Raw genomic sequence first — 17,369 nt, 5'->3', positions numbered from 1 at the left:
CTATGTGAGAGATGAGAGAGACTTTGTGTGTGTGTGACACCTCCAAAGAGGCAAATAAAAAAGGGTAACCCTTTAATTGTTATTGTTAATATTTATATTATGGTGGTACCCAAATGCTCCATTTGGGCTTGAGACCCCACTGTCCTGGGTACTGTACGAATACAGCAGTGTTTCTCAAACTGGGGCCACTGCTTGTGTAGGGAAAGCCCCTGGTGAGCCGGGCGGTTTGTTTACCTGCCCAGTCCGCAGGTCCAGCCAATTACGGCTTCCACTGGCCGCGGTTTGCTGCTTCGGGGCAATGGGAGCTGCTGGAAGCCGCGCGTTAAAAGGGACATACTAGCACTTCCCCTTGGCCTGCAGCCGTGATCGGCGAGACCTGCAGACAGGGGGAGGTAAACAAACCGGCCCGCCAGGGGCTTTCCCTACACAAGCGGTGACCCCACTGAAATACAGAAAGGAAACAAATCCCTGCTTCAAAGGGTTTACAGTCTAACCAGACAACGGATACAGGATGGGATAAAACATTAAAATAATAAACCCTTTCTGTCTTTCCAATTGCGAAGTCTACCTTCTTTCCTGGTTAGTGCCATGCACTGGCTCTATACCTCGCAATATGTCTGTAGCTAGGGATGTCTCCATTCCTCCAGCTAGAACTGCCTCTGTAAGTGCAAGGGGAATATATTTTCATGCACTGAAAAAGCCAAATAAATGGACAGTTCTCTGCATCTGTCAATTTTTCTAATCTATGTCTAGATTGAGGTTTCCCTGGGAATCTAATGCACACATGGTTAGGGGTCTAGTACTCTTTGTATGTACCTTGGTACTTGAGTCTGGAGGCGCCTCCTGGAAGAGTCTTTAAAATTCCCACGAAAATCTCCCAAACGCCTGCTTTCTTTTTGATGTAGACTACAAGTCCCAGCAGCCTCAGAGGGAGCCTTCTGCTGCGTAAAAGCTGCATGCAAATCAGCAGCAGGAGGAGAGAGGCAAGCTGAATAGGGTGGAGTGAGAGAGGGAGCGGACGGGCAGCACTGAACTTGGGTAGGAAACATACGTTTGTAAAGCAAATGTTTATGCCCAGGAGCCCGCCAGTAATAGCCGCTTAAAACGAGGTGTGTGATTTTTTTTTAAACTTTGCAGCAATCGTGACTGCAAATATTTAATCACTGACACATTTTCAGACACTCAGATAAATTCATCAAAGGGCTTGTGTGCTGTGCCTGGCTGGCTCACTTTGTGCTTTGGGGCTGCATGAGACCACAAAGGGGTGCTAGAAGGAGAAGGCCGGGACGGCTTGTTCTCTTTTATCACGGAGTGCAAGGGGCAGAGCTACAGGTTTAGCTCAAGCACTGGAAAAAATAAATATAGAGATGAGGAGCTGGGTACCTTTATCAACCTCATTTCTAAACTGGCCATTCTACATTGCACCTGTACAATCGGTGCATGTATGAACGGATGTTTATGCAAAGCGGACATCTGAGCATGCAAACACAGCGTGCACATTAGGCACATGCACGTGTTTTCTGGGTACAGTTTACGCACCCTGTATCTGAGTCTGAAAGCTTCCTGTACCATCAGCTGTCACCTAGGGCACAAATGAGGCTCCACTATCCCTGTCTATCCTGGGTGGTTCTTTGCCTGTTCTTAAATCCCATAGGTTTTCCCTCTCTGAGTACTGTATGACAAAGGGATTCTTTTGGTTGGCCCATTTTTTGTGTGCCCTATAACTAAGGACAATGTGGGCGACACCACTCCTCTGGTGAGATTCAAGGCCTATCCAGAGATGGATTAGATGGTGAGGAAATCTGTTCTGGCTCCCTACTCGGTTGCACTAAATGAGCCACTAGCACTTCCTCCTCAGCTCACACACTTCTGGTTATGCCCTCAATCTTTTGTTTTTCAGATAAGCCATTTGACATGTCTCTTTTAATGTATTGCTGTTTTGTAAGGAGCACCTTCAATGTACATGAACACAGAAATACATGGGTGCTACACTGCCCCAAGGACTGTGGTTACACTACACTGCCATTTGTCTTAAAACCTCCCACAGCTGTAATTCCCCTTGTGCAGCACTGCAGATGACACAGCAGTTAAAACACTGGCAGCTGATCTACACCAGCACTTTCACCTCTGCTACCACAAATGGAGCTGCAAAGGTGGGAGATTTTAAAAGAAAAGAGAGAGCAGACAAGGTGAGATATGTACAGTCTGACTTAGACAAACAGTACACCATCATTAGGGCTCTTTCTCAAAGCAGGACCAACCGACAATTTTCTTTCGTTGGTGAGTTATTGTTAAAAGGCTTTGTCAGAAAAGTTTGTTTTAAGTGAGGGTTGACTTGAAGGGAAAATGATACTAGTCCTACTCTTCCACGTTCCGCCCACAAAATAAACTCCTGCCACATAAGTTGCCAAAATGAGAGTGTTCACAGTAGATTGTACAGATGTTTAAAATATGATAATATGAGTTATCTGAGCTCCATTGGACTCCTCGAGGTTGACTCTCCTTGCGTGGGACATTGGACATGCCCCTGGGCTTTGCTTGGCTCCTGTAGCTGGCTCCTTCATGATGGCAGAAAAGTAAGTGATGCTATCTCCCAAACACGAGCCACTTGTGGCACCAAAAGGAGACATTGTACAGTGCTGTGACTCTCCCTCTGCTTTCTTACATCAGCAATGAAATAATTAACAGTATTTACATTATCATCACTAGGCATCAGAGTTGACACTTCACACAGATGAATGGGGCAGTTCAAACCTCTCAGAGATAATGTTGCAGGCTCTCTGCAGACTCACATAGAGTATGTCTACTCAGCAGATAAGATGAGTAATTCCCCATACACCAGCTAATTCTGCTCAGGCTAGAACCTAAAAATAGCGGTGTGGCCTGACAGCTCTGCCTAGCTGCCCTGCCCGACCACACAGGTATGTACTTGGGTGGCTAGCCCAAGCCACTGCCTGTGCTGCCCATGGCCATGGTGCTATTTTTAGGTTGCTAGTGCATATATGTCTGCCTACGTGGAACTTTACACCTCCCAACTGCTGTGTAGACATAACCATAGCCATCTCTGCATCTCTTAGACCCTGGTTCACAGTTCTGAAATTTTCGTCACAACCATGACAAACGAGAGACTTTGTTGTTGCTGCTCTTTTGAAATGAAAACTGACTGTGTGGAAAACAAGACAGGAATTTCAGTGAGCTGTCAGTTTGCCATACTATTGCATACCAGCTGAACCCCAGCTCTGCTTTTAACAAAGAATTGAAAAAACAGAAAGTGGGCACTAAACATAGCTATTGTTGCAAATCCAGTACTGTTTAACATTTTGGAAAAAAATCTAATTGATGACTTTCCTCCAGTGCACATGGTCTCATTCTACATAGTACTTAAAAGTTAAATGAAGTAATTTGACATGAAAAAATCTGTATCTGATTTTTTCCTATTATCATAGTGAAATATAAATAGAAGCACTGGCAACACAGGACAAGTCATGTGGCCATTTTACTTTGATTTAGTGTTTTATACCCACAAATCTTCCCAAACGTGTTCTTGACACTGGTATGATAGTTCTTCAGCCATCCTCTTTTGGGAATCTGTCCTGCTGCTTACTTGATCATATTGCTAAGAGCTCGTGGAAGTAAACCAAGCAAACAGAACTTACCTTCTGTGTGTATGGCTGGGAAGGAGAGGGTTCTGTATCAGAGCCCATTACAAGAGGTAGAAGTCTGTACACAATAAAATAACTCTTCTTCGTGTGTTTTGCCTTCGTAGGATGAACACTTGGAAAAAACAGATTTGGACTAGAGTTTTCTAAAGATATTTTTCTTTTATAAAAGCCCCCAAATAAAAAGCCGGTTGTTTTAAGGCAAAATATTTTTTTTTATTTTGAACTCCACAGTTGTCCATTTATATATTTTGTTGCATTGATTCTATTTGCTCCACACATTCTAGACATCATGAATGAGTAAGGAGAGAGCAGTCCACCTTTCTGGTTCTCAAAGTGTCATATTCCCCTTCAAGGCCACATTGACTACGGTGAGGCAAGGTCAGGCCCCATGTTAATAGTGCTGGCTGAGTATCTCCCAGCATAACTGCATGCATGAGACGCTCATGCCACTTTGAAATAAAGAGAGTTCATGTTTGAAAAATTGTATGTCTGATGTAATCTTGTGTTTTATTTTGTGACATACATGTGTTGGTGGAGTCACGAGCCATTGCTGACCTTCCAAAATGTATAGTGCAGACAGCCTCTGGATGGTCACACATTTTCCCTACCATATGACCAATTCTTAGTATTCCTAGGCCTAGAGGCTTCATGATCATTGATTCGTACCACTTAGTTACACCTACCTTATTTCTGCCATTAGAGATGTGTGGGCCCCTTCTTGGTTTACTAACGGATAATTACAAAACTCATTGATTTCACTTACCCTCCTTCCCTAGTTCTTCATACTGCTCCAATTGATGACAACAGCAAATCTCCACTTCATCTAAGTTGTTCAGGATCAGGCTTGTAACAGATTCCCTGCTCCTGCACAAGAACAGATGGCTAATACTTCTACCCTCTTTTGAGAGCTAAACAAATGCTTACTCATGTCAGCCAGCAGGAAATGTGTGTAGAGAACAATATCACCTGCTTTCTCCACTGAGCACAAACACAGCAGCTCTATGACATGTCTGAACTTCAGTTCCTCTTTCTACTTGCAGGCAGGCAGGCTGCACCAGTAGAGTACTTCCAGAAAGGGAGAAAAATTATGGTTAGCCTCTGTTTACGTTGACTTCCCAGTTCCTTGGCAAAAGCAGGCTCAGCTGCTGGTGTGACCTGGCTGAGCCACATCCCAGAACACAGGACTGTAGTAACAGAACTGTGTTACCCCATAATGTAGGTGTTACGACCATAGCCAAAAGAGCCCTGATACCAGTGATCATACCAGAGAGGGAATGAGTAAATATGGTGAAAATAAAGTGGGTGAGGCTACCTTTATGGGAGTTGAGAATGAGGAAGATAGACTAGTCAGAGTCCATTAGGGTGACTGGACTTCCTCCCAGATCTAGGGCTGCTGAGGAAGGACCCCCCTGTGAGCTTTTCCGAGCAATTCCCCATCTCTCTCCTTGGGAAGAGGACTGTGAAGCATGTGCATACCACTAGTCTGATCCAATGGCCATTGAATGCCCTCATTTCAGTGGGCTTTGGATCAGGCCCCATCATAGGAAACTGATTATTACTATTTTTAAAACTGAGTAGAGCTTCTGTGGAGCTTTGACCTATTTCAGTTAATGCTGCTGCTTTCTGCCAGGCTCTGCTGCTTTTTGCTATGGAGACCTTGCTTGTTGGTTACTGCAGCAACCTTGAATGGGACATCCCTTTTGGACGCTCTGTGGTTAAGTTAGTTATCCGAAGAACAAGAAATATACTGTGGGAATTGTTCAGCTTGTTAGTTTTACTAATGCTTAATCTGGATGCTGGCCACTGTCCAGGCTGAGAATGGCAGGAGGGTTGAGACATCCTGGAGGGAAGTTGCACTGAGTCACATTTGGTTTGCTTTGTAGGAGGAAATACACTCTCCAGCCCTTTCTCTTTCTCTCAGTTTTTTAGCTTTGGTGGCTTGAATGCCTGGTGACCTTTGCTCACCTCTGTGCAGCTGCTACAACAGACCTGCTGGTATAATCCTTTGTGGGTCACTTTTAATGAAATATTCAAGCAGAGGACCTCTCCCTTGCCCAGGTGTGTTGCTTCAGTTGGAGTCTTTTGATGGGAACAGCTTAATCTTCTGAGTTATTTCAGAATTGGGAATTCGCAACAAACATTGCACAGTGCTTTCAAAATAGGTATTAGGCCAGATTCTGTATTCTCCAACACACTCACATCTCCATGGATTTAATTTGTTACCTTCGACGGAATGTCGGTTGGCAGCAGAATGTGACTCTTAGGCCATTGATAACACTAGGAAAAGAGGCCATGGTTGATGCTGTTAGGTAAGCTCCCCACTAGAGTCTATCATGACGAGCTATTTATTTATTTAAATTATGTTATTAATTATTATTATTATTATTATTTCCACTGTGCTAACAAGCAGGATCCCCAGTCATAGATTCCAGAGCCAGAAGGGACCATTGTGATACAGGTCAGACTAGATGATAACACAGGCCAGGAAACTTCCCCAAAATAATTCCTAGCACAGCTTATCTTTTAGAAAAACATCCAATCTTGATTTTAAAATGGTTAGTGATGGAGAATCCACCACGATCCTTGGTAAGTTGTTCCAATGGTTAATTAATGTCCTGGGTAATGTTCTAAGTGCTGTGCAAACACAGAACAATGAGCATATAGTTTAATAGCTGTCTACACTACGGGCAAAGTCTTGGTAGTTGATGTGCCAGGCAGCATAGCGCCAATCACAATCTCTTCCTACCGTAGCTAAGGCCTCGCAGGGTATGTCTACACTGCTACTGGGAGCGTACCTTCCAGCTTGAGTAGACAGACATGAACTAGCTCCGCTCCAGCTCGCACACTAATAATAGCAGTGTGGATGGGTCATAGAGGACCACAAGCTAAATATGAGTCAACAGTGTAACACTGTTGCAAAAAAAGCAATCCTCAATCTGGGATGTATTAGCGGGAGCATTGTAAAGTGTAACCCTTCTGCCTTTCTGAGTTGGCAGCAACAAGGGCTGGGTTCAGTATCCAGGGGTTCCGTTTCAATAATACAATGCATAACCGGCTCAAGCCCCCACCAAGGGGGTGTGGGACACTTACATACCACACTCCCTTGGGTGCCTCTAGGAGGCAATACTTCCCCTCTCGCAAGCATGGAGTCTGAGTGTAGCAAAATCTTTTTAATAAAGGAAGGAAACAATGTGGCATCCCATTGGAGAAACACCACAAACAGGATTATAACACAAACCATAAGCAAAAACCCACCTCCAAGTACTTTTAGCAATGTTCTTTCCCCCTTAGGGTCTTAAGCCCAATCACTCCAAAGTCCAACAACCCAAAAGTCTCTGGTCAGTGCCACCCCAGAATTCAAAAGTTTATCTGCAGAGTTTTAGCCCCCCAGCCTGGGTAGAAATGGGGGGCAGGAGTCCACACAAAGTGTTAAGGGGCACCTTACATGGGCCAGGGCCAACTGCTCCGCCTCTCCGTGGAGTTCTGCTGCAGCCTTCACCACGACCAGCTCCACCACACCAGCTGTGCCTGCAAACTGCTTCACTCCGCTCCCTGTTCCATGGGCTGCTCCAACATGCTGCAAACTTCTCTGCTCTGCCAGCCGCTTAACGATAGGTCTTCAGGCTCCCCCACTAGTTAACACAGCACTCAGTGATTTCAGCTCTTAGTAGGGGAGCCCTGGTGCTGGTGCACCATTGGCCCAACATGAATTCAGCTCAACAGTCTCTAGATGGACTCCTAGTGGAATCAAAATTAGCTCTACTCTTTTACAGTGGAGAGAGGAAGATGTGCAATTGGTGTTCCAGGCCCTCAAAGGCACCCATACCATCAGGCGCACACACACCAGTCCCTAACCTCTCTCAATTCACTGGGTTTTGGAACCCATGTCCCTTGTCTAGCAAGTGTCACTTAATTTATATTGAGACATCTCTGTCATAAAGCAGTCTGGTAGTTCCTCATTCACATAATCAGGTGGCAACACTTTATTTATCCTGCCCCAATAACAAAGACATTGGGGATCCCAGAGCTGTCAAAATAACCATCCTAGGCTGCCTTGGGCTATGCTGGGTGTGCCCATGCAAATACCTGAGATTTCACATTCCTGAAATTCTTTGCACACTTCCCATAATTCACCAGCAGATGTCAGGGTAGAGCTCATCCTGACTTTGCTTACATAAGCGAGACACTAGAAGTAATTCTTCTGCTCTACTCTGCGCTGATTAGGCCTCAACTGGAGTATTGTGTCCAGTTCTGGGTGCCACATTTCAGGAAAGATGTGGACAATTGGAGAAAGTCCAGAGAAGAGCAACAAAAATGATTAAAAGTTGAAAACATGACCTAAAAGGGAAGATTGAAAAAATAGTGTTTGTTTAGTCTAGAAAAGAGAAGACTGAGAGGGGACATAGCAATTTTCAAGTACATAAAAGGTTGTTACAAGAAGGAGGGAGAAAAATTGTTCTCCTTAACTTCTGATGATAGGAGAAGAAGAAATGGACTTAAATTGCAGCAAAGGAGGCTTAGGCTGGACATTAGTAAAAACGTCCTAACTGTCAGGGTGGTTAAGCACTGGAATAAATTGCCTAGGGAGGTTGTGGAATCTCCATCATTGGAGATTTTTAAGAGCAGGTTAGACAAACACCTGTCAGGGATGGTCTAGATCAGGGGCGGGCAAACTTTTTGTTCTGAGGGCAACATCCGGTTTTGTAAATTGTATGGAGGGCCCATCCTCCACCCCCATCTGCTCCCCTCCCCCTGGGGCTCCTTCCCATTGGCTGCTTCCAGGAGCTCCCATTGGCCTGCAGCGGTGAACCATAGCCAGTTGGAGCTGCGATCGGCCGAACCTGCGGACAGAGCTTTCCCTGTATAAGCGGCGACCCCAGTTTGAGAAACACTGGTGTAGTGTAAACAGCTTTTCATCTGAGTTCCATGATTGCTTATTTTTAATGATGTAAATAATTTTCATCAATAGAAAAGGGGACATGAAATTTGTGTGGGATGCAGGTAACTTTGGAACTGACAGGAGTGACGTCCCTAGATAGGAAGGGCACATGGGAGGCATGCTTCTCAAATTCTGATGCCCAATGAGCATGCCTATACCAGTTTCCCAGGATGGTATGGGATGGAGGTGAGAACTGGAATCTTCATCAGAATGGCTATTTCTGTTCTTGATCCCAAGATGGTTTGCAGGAATTTTCTCATTTGTGCCAAGACCAGAGACACATTTTATTACACCTACTGACAATTATGTGCCCAAAATTAATACCTGTTTAGAGGAGAAATCATGGAGCTCATACTCACTTGAGCATTCCTGCCACAGAGACTGAATTGCAATGCATACCTAAGAAACCTGGGTGGGGTCAAAATGTACAAGTGAAGTGCTGCTTCTTATATGAAGAAGCCATGCCACCTGGGCTCTTCCCACACCCGCAGCTGTCACTACAGATAATCTGCATAACTAGGAGCTTTGTGCTTTGCTATTTATTGAAACCGGCACATCCTGAGACCACCACAAAATAGCAGAGAATGCCATTTGTACTATTCCCACCCACCTAGTTCAGATCCCCCAGGGTTCACCAGGCATCAGAATCTCATCCATGCCAGGAATTGAAGTCAGCTGGGTGGTAAATCCAGTTGTATGGTACCTTCAATTGCTAATGTTGGGTGGTGCTGTTTCAGAACCTCCTCTTGTCGTGTCTGCCAGGAGAGGTGGGTTGTGGATCAGGTTGGCACCATCACTGCTTCCTGCCAGCTTCTCATAGTCTGGGCTCAGCTGCAGTGTGCTAGCTTGGTGTTTTCTCTCCCAGATGCTCTTGCGTTGTGTGTGGGTGTCACTGATAATCTGCCCCGCTGGGCCTTGGTTGGAATTTTCCCAGGTGTGGCCAACGGATACCCGGTTTGCCAATGTGTCCTTGACCAAGATAGTGCGAGATGCCGAAAAGGGGTGGGTGGACCGTTCAGCGGTGTGCTCTGGGCCGAGAGGCAGTGGGTTGACAAGATAAATGTAGACTTCGGCTCGCTGGACCAGTGGCAAGCTGTGGTGAAATTCAGTCCCAGAATGGTGCTCAGGACTCCTCTGATGATATGCCTGGGTCACTGAGTGGTAGTAATCATTGTTGAGACAGGTTCTAGACTCTGGGGTGGGAGCCAGGGCAGAGTACACTACCCGCTTAGGGCCTGGGAAGATTGGGCTGGCCATGAAGTGTGCCTCATTGACTTGGGGGTGAATGTGCACAGCAGAGCACTCTGAACGGAGGCTGATGGGTTCCTCTGCGTTTGGAACAGCACATTGATGCAGGAAACTCTGCCGTCGTGTAGTTTCTTCTGCACTGTCCAAGCCGAGCTCTTTATCCCTAGTGACCCCCTTTGGGTTGTGTATGTAAATGCCCCAGTCAGCCAAGCTGCCTCTGGCCTTGGCAACCTGCTCTGGGGAGCTGGTATGAAAACGCACTGATGACACAGTGGATCCGGCTGGGCACACTAGCTGAGGACTGTCACTGTCTGAGTGACGGGAGCTGGACTGGCTTGCCCAGTCACAGTAACGTTGACCTGGGTTAGGCCGGTTGTTCACCCGGCGGTGTTGCTGCTGGTGCCCATACCAACTGGCTTTCTCATCATCAGTGTCTTGATGGGTTGGCCTGGAACCATGGTAACCTTTGTCCTTCCTGTGACCCTGGGGACAGTGGCTTTTCAGTCCATTTAGGTTGTTCATGTTCACGGTTAGCCTCAGAGGATCCAGAGTGCAGTGGAAGTGCAAGATGGAGATATTTCTCTGGCCTTTGGTCAGCACTCGCTCCTTCCGGCCACTGGAATTCTTGCTGCGGGAAATGGCTGTTAGAGCCTTGATCCATCCGTATGCTTCAGGGGAATGAAGAGGAAGAATAAAAAATGAAGAAATGAATTAACAGAAGTACAGTGTCCATGTGATGGCTAGCCTATCATAGTAAATTCATGTAATTCCTGGCCAGACAATGTCTGGTTCCTTTCTTTTCTCTTCCCCAGACCTGCCTGCACAGTAACAGTGGAAGAGACAGAGAGGGAAAGTAAAGGACAGAAACAGAAAGAGAGAAACGAAAGGGGAGTGAAAGAGACACAAATAGGCTACATCTACACTAAAGATTTTGTTCTCAAATTTCCCACTGCTGCTAATCCTGGTGCAGCTTTGCTGGTGTTAGTAATGGTGAGTGTGAGCCCTAGTGTAGACAGGGTTCCTGTAGACACCAGCATTTAAAGCACTGTTTCATCTAATAAGAACTGGCCAAAAACAAACAGTTTAGAACAAACAAAATTGGACATTTCCTCATCTTCCCCAATTTACCTTTGGTGGTGAAATAATGGAAGAGTCTCTTCAGAAACTGATACAGGTAAATCCAGATCTGAAAGAAGGGAAGAAGAAGAGAAAACCAGTTGCCATTGTGGTTAGCGGCTTCTCTCTAGTACCAATACTTCTGCCTCCCTGAATTCCTGACCCTTTTCAAGTCAATGGGAGTTTCATCATTGACCTCAATAGAATCAGGATCTGATTCTCTGAATCAGAACCTCTGATCCTAGAGTGGAGCAGCAAATGGTTTTCCCATTCCATGAGAATTTTCAAGATTTTGAAGCATTTTCCCATTTTGAACTGGGACAAAAAGTCAATCTAAAATTTTTTCACAAACCAAAAATCTGAAAAAAAAAATTGGTTTGAGTCAATCAAAACGTTTCATTTTGGTTTTGGCTTTTTTTAAACTATAATTTAACTTATATTTTGAAATAAAAATACAACTTTCCATTTCAAAAAGTCAGTTCATTGTAATCAACCCTTTCCTACAAACAGCTTCAGTTCCAATGAATTGGCATTTTTTGATGAAAAAACATTCGTTAAAAAATTCTTGACCTAGTTGTAACTGAAACACAAGTGTAAGAGCCTTCAAAATATTCAGTATCCAGTGAGCAAACTTGTAATATGATCACACCTGAAATTGCAGGGGAAACTTGCTAGGAATTGCCCACCCATTCTTGCTGCAAAACAAAAAACCAAAACCCCCATGATCTTCAAGATGCCTTGGCCCTAGTATCACATGGGGGATATTTGGGCAGTCATAACTCTATGGACCTTATTAACAGCAATAGAACAGAACTGTATTCAGAATAGGAATAGATCTGTAATAGTGGATCAGACACCCATATCTATCCTGTATCCCACGCCACTGCTCCACTTAATCTGATATTTCCCTCTCCCCCAAACTGCTATATTAAATCAGGCCACAGGTCCAATTGGTCTAGAATCCCAGTTCCTGACATATCATATCAGATCACTAGTCCAGCGAATTTGATCTCTCTCGTCCAGAGTGACCGATGCCTTTAGAAGAAAGTGTTAAAATCCCTAATGCAGCTAGCCAACTGTGGAATGCCATTCAGGGGGAGGAAATGCCCTTTCGCTCCCTGCTGCAAGAGATCAGCATAACAGCTAATTACTCTTCTCTGAGGAGGCATAACTACAAATGTTATTAGCCATAAAGTTATCTAGCCTCCTTTTTCAAACACAACCAATGAACAGGGATCATTCACTGCAGAGGGGCAGCCAGCTGTGGGGTGGATTGTGCCAGCTGACCAGGGATGACCACTTTAGGATAGGAAATAAAGACTATATGCAATTGGGCCTGAGAGAGGAGAGAATCAGTCATCACTGAGACAGGAATTTGAGCAAGACACAATGATTAAACTCTTGTCTTTTACATAAATTGCCATATGATCTTAGATGATCATAAGTGCTCAGAAGACCTTTTTTGTCTTATCCAGAAGGTTTAAACCAGCACAGCACCACCTAGTGCCATATCAGGGCAGTAGATTAGTTGTAACTCAGGGAAGAATGCTCACCCCCAGCAATCCATGCGGCACAGCTCCCCCTAGCACCAAGCTATCACTGCAGAATGGCAAAAAAGCCCAGTGAATCACCCACTGCAATACGGTACCCCCTAACGTCACAATGTGGCAGTGGCATCAATACTGACTCAGAGGAGAGCATGCTCTCTAATTAGTAACCCACGCCACTCCCTCTAACACAGCACTGTTTACCACTTTATTTTTAAGCTATGAGATAAGCACCCAGAGCATGGGATGAACCTCTAAAATATTTTTCTTAATTCCAGTAGATGAATAAAATGCTTGGACACGGGTCAGCACTGATTCAGGAGAGGAGCACCTAGCTAGGGCCCTGTGGTTAGTAATGACTCAAAGAGAAGTGTCTTGGGCCTAATAGAAGAAGCAACCCTCCCCACCCACAACATTGCTTGCTTACCAGGCGGGCAATTTTGATGGCATTATCCAGTAAGGCAAGGAGCCCCAACAAGAGTAGGATGGTAGCTAGGACATTCTGGTAGGACTCACTGATGGAAAGGCAGCTATTAGGAATCTTCTCTCCTAGCAGAACCATAGTTAGAAAAGGAGTTGGCAGGGGTTAGTACACCATCTTTACTCTTGTCTTCCCAATGGTGCTGGTCATGGCAACAGCAGCACCAAAGAAAGGTGCCCAGGTAGTGAGGTGGATAAGCTAGGTCAAACCATTGTGATGATGGACCTATGTCACTCTTGGATGTGACTCAGACTGCCATATGGACCAAGTATCTTAATAGCCACAAGGACTCCAGGCCAACCAGGACTTAGCAGAAGGCTCCAATGAAACAGATTTTCTTAGGCAATTCTCTCTATTGATCTCTCCCGCCCCATCCCTATATATCATCTTTATCTTTCTTATCTGCTTTCTCTCTCTTTCATTTCTGTTATATTTCAAGAATTAGATATACAGAGATGTACATTATATTAGGAAGCACTGCGCATATATAATTTGTGTATATCAAGTCCCTCTTTTGAATGAGCTAAACTGCTTTAGCTGTCCCAAGAAAGATCTGTATTTGTAGGTCAGGTTCAGTTTGGGGATCTGAATTCTATTTTAACCTTCCGGAATTTATGTTGGAATGAAAAGAGAATGGTTTGGTTCAAGTTTTGGTATGAAAATTAGGGGATCTTATGCTTACACAGAAAGTTGCAGGTAGCTTTGTCGTCAGTGATGGTTTGTCAAATTTTGCGGCCAGACGCTTAAGGATTTGAAAATAAGTTTGGGATGGAGAGTTGAGGGGGTTAACTGGCATTTGAGGGTTCAGATTTAGGGCCAAATTCTCTGCTAGTGTAATTCCACTGACTCCTCTGTGGGTGTAACTGCGGAATTTAGCTCTCCGAGCCACATCTTATTTTACACAAACTGCCTTGCTCTGCTCCCTAGTTGCTTTCCTAATTTTCCTACTTTATATTAAAAGGAGGCTGTAAACTAACAGCCAAACCTTTAGATTTTGTAACCCAAACTGTTATAAAACACTGAAAACAACATACATGTTTCCACCTTAAAAAAAAACAAAACCAAAACCCAAAATAAAATCAACCCCAACAGAAACAAAAAACAGTGGAAACAGTTATTTGAAGACAAGTTAACATTCCTTCTAGTGCCAGAAATTCTACATCCATTGATTTTCATTATGTGAGCTGGGAAATATGCAGAATAAAGAAAGGCAGAAATAATTGTGACATACTGTAGATTTTAAAAGCTCATGTTTAATGATTATTATATAACAGGTAAATAAATGCTTGTTTACACCACACAATTTTTCTACTTACGTAGGCTTTTAAACTGAGCCCATAATAATATCCAAGATGACAGAATGTCATCTTTGTACACACCAACTGTGAGAGAGGTTAGCAGAGTGGAGTGTATCCCTCTGTCCTACCGCAGATCAAAAGAGGAGCTGAAAAAGCATTCAGTAGATAAGCCCCACTTGTGCATAAACTAATCCAGGGCAAGGCTATTGCTGTTCACTCCAGCAAAGGGGAATTTAGCAGCCATTACAATAATGAAAGCTGCTACTGCACTTCCCCTGCCAAGATAAAAAAAAAAAAATGAAGTGACACTGGCCACACTTTAAGGTTAGTTGGTTGTAATGGTTTTGACTCTCAGTTGCTAATAGCCTCCTGACATTAATGTGGGTCATTTTCCATATATGGATAAGCAAAGTGAAGGTTCTAAGCTCCTGGGGGATGAAGCCAAGGCACTTGGGAAACAGGATCAGTATAAAATATCCACATTTAGAGTTAAACATTGCAGCACATCATGCAAGTTATCTAATGTATGGCTACAGGCAGTACAGCTTATAGGGCACCAAAGCAGCTGCACCGACAGGTTAGGCCCAGCTCTAATAGGCAGTGGAGATCAATAATTAGTGCAGTAATACTCAGACCTTAGTGATTCAAGAGCCAAATTAGCAACCAGTGTTACCCAAAAGCCAAAGTAGTGTGAATTCAAAGTATATAAAACAATAGCACTATTCATATTTAAACAGTATGACAGGAAATATTTAGTTTTTATATATACATATTGTTTTCACAGCAAATAAGTTAATAACTTAGCACAAGTTGATATCTGAATTGGTAATAACATAGTAAAAGCATCCTGACTGGTTACTAACTTTAATATAACATGCTGAAAAGAGCCATAGGAGACACACTATTCACGGCTCCCGAGCCTCAGTCCGAGTATCACTGAATTAGAACATAAAACTGGAAGACAGGATTCCACAGTTCTACTGCCAACTTTGTCACTGACTCCCAGCACCTTCAAGCCAGCCACTATTTCTGTGCTTCAGTTTACTCATCTGTAAATTGGAGATAATGCTAGCTACCTAAGGTACATTACCCGGGGGGTTGGACTTGCTTGTAAAGCACTATGAGTGCTAAGTATGATAAATACAATCATATTCAAAATAAGCCTGGAATATTTCCTAGCTGATGGCCATAGTAATTCCAAATGTTTACTCTGTACAAACAGATTTCTTTAAAACAGAAAAGAGATGCAATATTCATCAGTGTCAGCTTTCTAAAGGGAAGGGTGCTCTCCTACTGACTAATTACACCGTGTATACATTCAGCTAGAAAAGACACTTCAATAATTTAGTAGGAGTGGGCAGGTAACCTAGGAGCTTTTGTCTGGTTGACAGTCTCTTAAATCAGGTGAAACCTAATCTCTGGTTTGTATATGCAAGGAAGTGCTTTGGTGTAGCTCCTGTATCAAACACCACTGAAGAACAGGTAAAAGATAGATAACTCTAGCTCTAAGTAGGGAGAGATTACAGCTGCTTTGTATACATAAAGTACATATGAGTAAAGGTCCAGGATTCTCCTCGTTATAGTAATAGGACAATGCTGAAGGTTGCCTGCAGAGGAAGAAATAATTGGGTTGGGATTTTTTGAGCTTCTCTTTTTACATCTTTTATGATGTAAAAAACACAACAAGTGTGTGTGTTTGGGTTTTGTTTTACACCTTGGAAATTTCTTCCTAAATTCTGCCTTTTGGGAGGGGGGGCGGGCATTAAATTTTTATTTGAAAGAGAGTGATTGAGAGGGGAAATGGTGGGACTGTGACATCAGAGATGCCATATAAGTGAAACCTGATTAATAAAGACTGGTTTCATGAATATTTTAAATTCGTATTTAACACAACCAGTTAAACCAGCTTTGTTCAAAATTCAAACACCCTTCACCTTTAATTGAACATCAATTTTCTGGTAGTGTTGGAAGATGCTCTTGTCTAGTCCAGTGTTTGTCAACCTCCTTAAAGGCAGGGGACCATTTTTCTCCTCCAAGCTTTGTGAGCACTTTGTTATATGCTAATTAATTGCAGTCACAGTTTTGCTCTCCTCTATATAGGGGTTCAGGCTCTAACGGCCTTTTTTGGGCAGCCATGAAGTGGCACAAGTAAGCTCATTCCACTCCAAGATACTGACTAATTTGCAACATGGGAAAATAAATCTTTTGTATAGAAAATAGAAGGCATCCTCCTCTGGGTATTTAAAACAAAAATACCTTCTCCTTTGTTGCAACCTAATGCACTCCAAAGGCATAAAAATTAAATTACACTCCAGAAACATCTTCAGGATCAAGAGCTCAAAGCCAACCCTGACAGGGATGATTTAACAATATTTGGAGAAAGGGACAGAACCCAAAAGAAGCAGGAAAGTCGCATACTAAGCCCAACTGTGGGAATATATATGAAGTGCACAGACCTGAGCTTGAGAATCCTTTTTACTAAGATTGTTCCTTATTGTATATTCTCCAGTGATTTGTCCTGGCCAATTTTATGATGCAAGTGACCCTCCAGGGGCTATTCATTATCACAGCCCCCTGAATAACACTTTCCCCCCCGATATTAATTCCAAATACACCAGCAAGAGGTTTGGCACTTTTAAAAAAGCATGGGTTATCAATGGTTTCAGAGTGGTCATCAATGTACTCTCAAAGCACCATTTAGAGCAGGGGTCGGCAACCTTTGACATGCGGCTCGCCAGGGTAAGCACACTGGAGGGCTGGGCCAGTTTGTTTACCTGCTGCGTCCACAGGTTTGGCCAATCGCGGCTCCCACTGCCCACGGTTCGCTGCTCCAGGCCAATGGGGGCTGCGAGAAGCCGCGGCCAGCACATCCTTCAGCCCGCGCCGTTTTCTGCAGCCCCCATTGGCCTGGACCGGCGAACTGTGGCCAGTGGGAGCCACCATAGGCTGAACCTGCGGACGTGGCAGGTAAAACAGGCCCGGCCCACCAGGCTGCTTACCCTGGCGAGCTGTGTGCCAAAGGTTGCCGACCCCTGATTTAGAGTGAAGAATCCCACAACACTTTACAAAACTATATCC

The 17,369-nt window shown here is 44.0% G+C and overlaps 1 protein-coding gene across 2 annotated transcripts; it reads right to left on the bottom strand.

Moving 5' to 3' along the window:
• Positions 1-7,556: 7,556 nt before the first annotated feature.
• Positions 7,557-13,264, bottom strand: LOC127031436 (uncharacterized). 2 transcript variants are annotated; one of them, XR_007768545.1, is made up of 4 exons: positions 12,940-13,264; positions 10,978-11,035; positions 9,212-10,517; positions 7,557-8,000 (listed from the first exon to the last, which is right to left on the bottom strand). XR_007768545.1 is itself a non-coding variant. In XM_050918204.1 (3 exons), the coding sequence occupies exons 1-3, from the start codon at positions 13,072-13,074 to the stop codon at positions 9,307-9,309; spliced, it is 1,404 nt and encodes a 467-aa protein (XP_050774161.1). In that variant the 5' UTR covers positions 13,075-13,264; the 3' UTR covers positions 8,880-9,306. The 2 variants fall into 2 exon arrangements, 1 of the variants encoding a protein (XP_050774161.1); XM_050918204.1 differs by lacking the exon at positions 7,557-8,000 and having other exon boundaries at positions 8,880-10,517.
• Positions 13,265-17,369: the final 4,105 nt, after the last annotated feature.

The sequence above is a fragment of the Gopherus flavomarginatus genome, chromosome 11, assembly GCF_025201925.1.
Source record: "Gopherus flavomarginatus isolate rGopFla2 chromosome 11, rGopFla2.mat.asm, whole genome shotgun sequence".
Taxonomy (NCBI): domain Eukaryota; kingdom Metazoa; phylum Chordata; order Testudines; family Testudinidae; genus Gopherus; species Gopherus flavomarginatus.
The sequence above is the reverse complement of the archived record's forward strand: the minus strand, read 5'-3'. Positions and strand labels throughout refer to the sequence as shown.

Excerpts from the sequence above, each read along its gene's own strand:
- LOC127031436 (XM_050918204.1), bottom strand. The coding sequence starts at position 13,074 with ATGGTTCTGCTAGGAGAGAAGATTCCTAATAGCTGCCTTTCCATCAGT. Across the intron at positions 11,036-12,939 it reads CCATCAAAATTGCCCGCCTG|ATCTGGATTTACCTGTATCA; the intron begins GTAAGCAAGCAA and ends CCCTTCTTTCAG. Across the intron at positions 10,518-10,977 it reads CCATTATTTCACCACCAAAG|CATACGGATGGATCAAGGCT; the intron begins GTAAATTGGGGA and ends ATTCCCCTGAAG.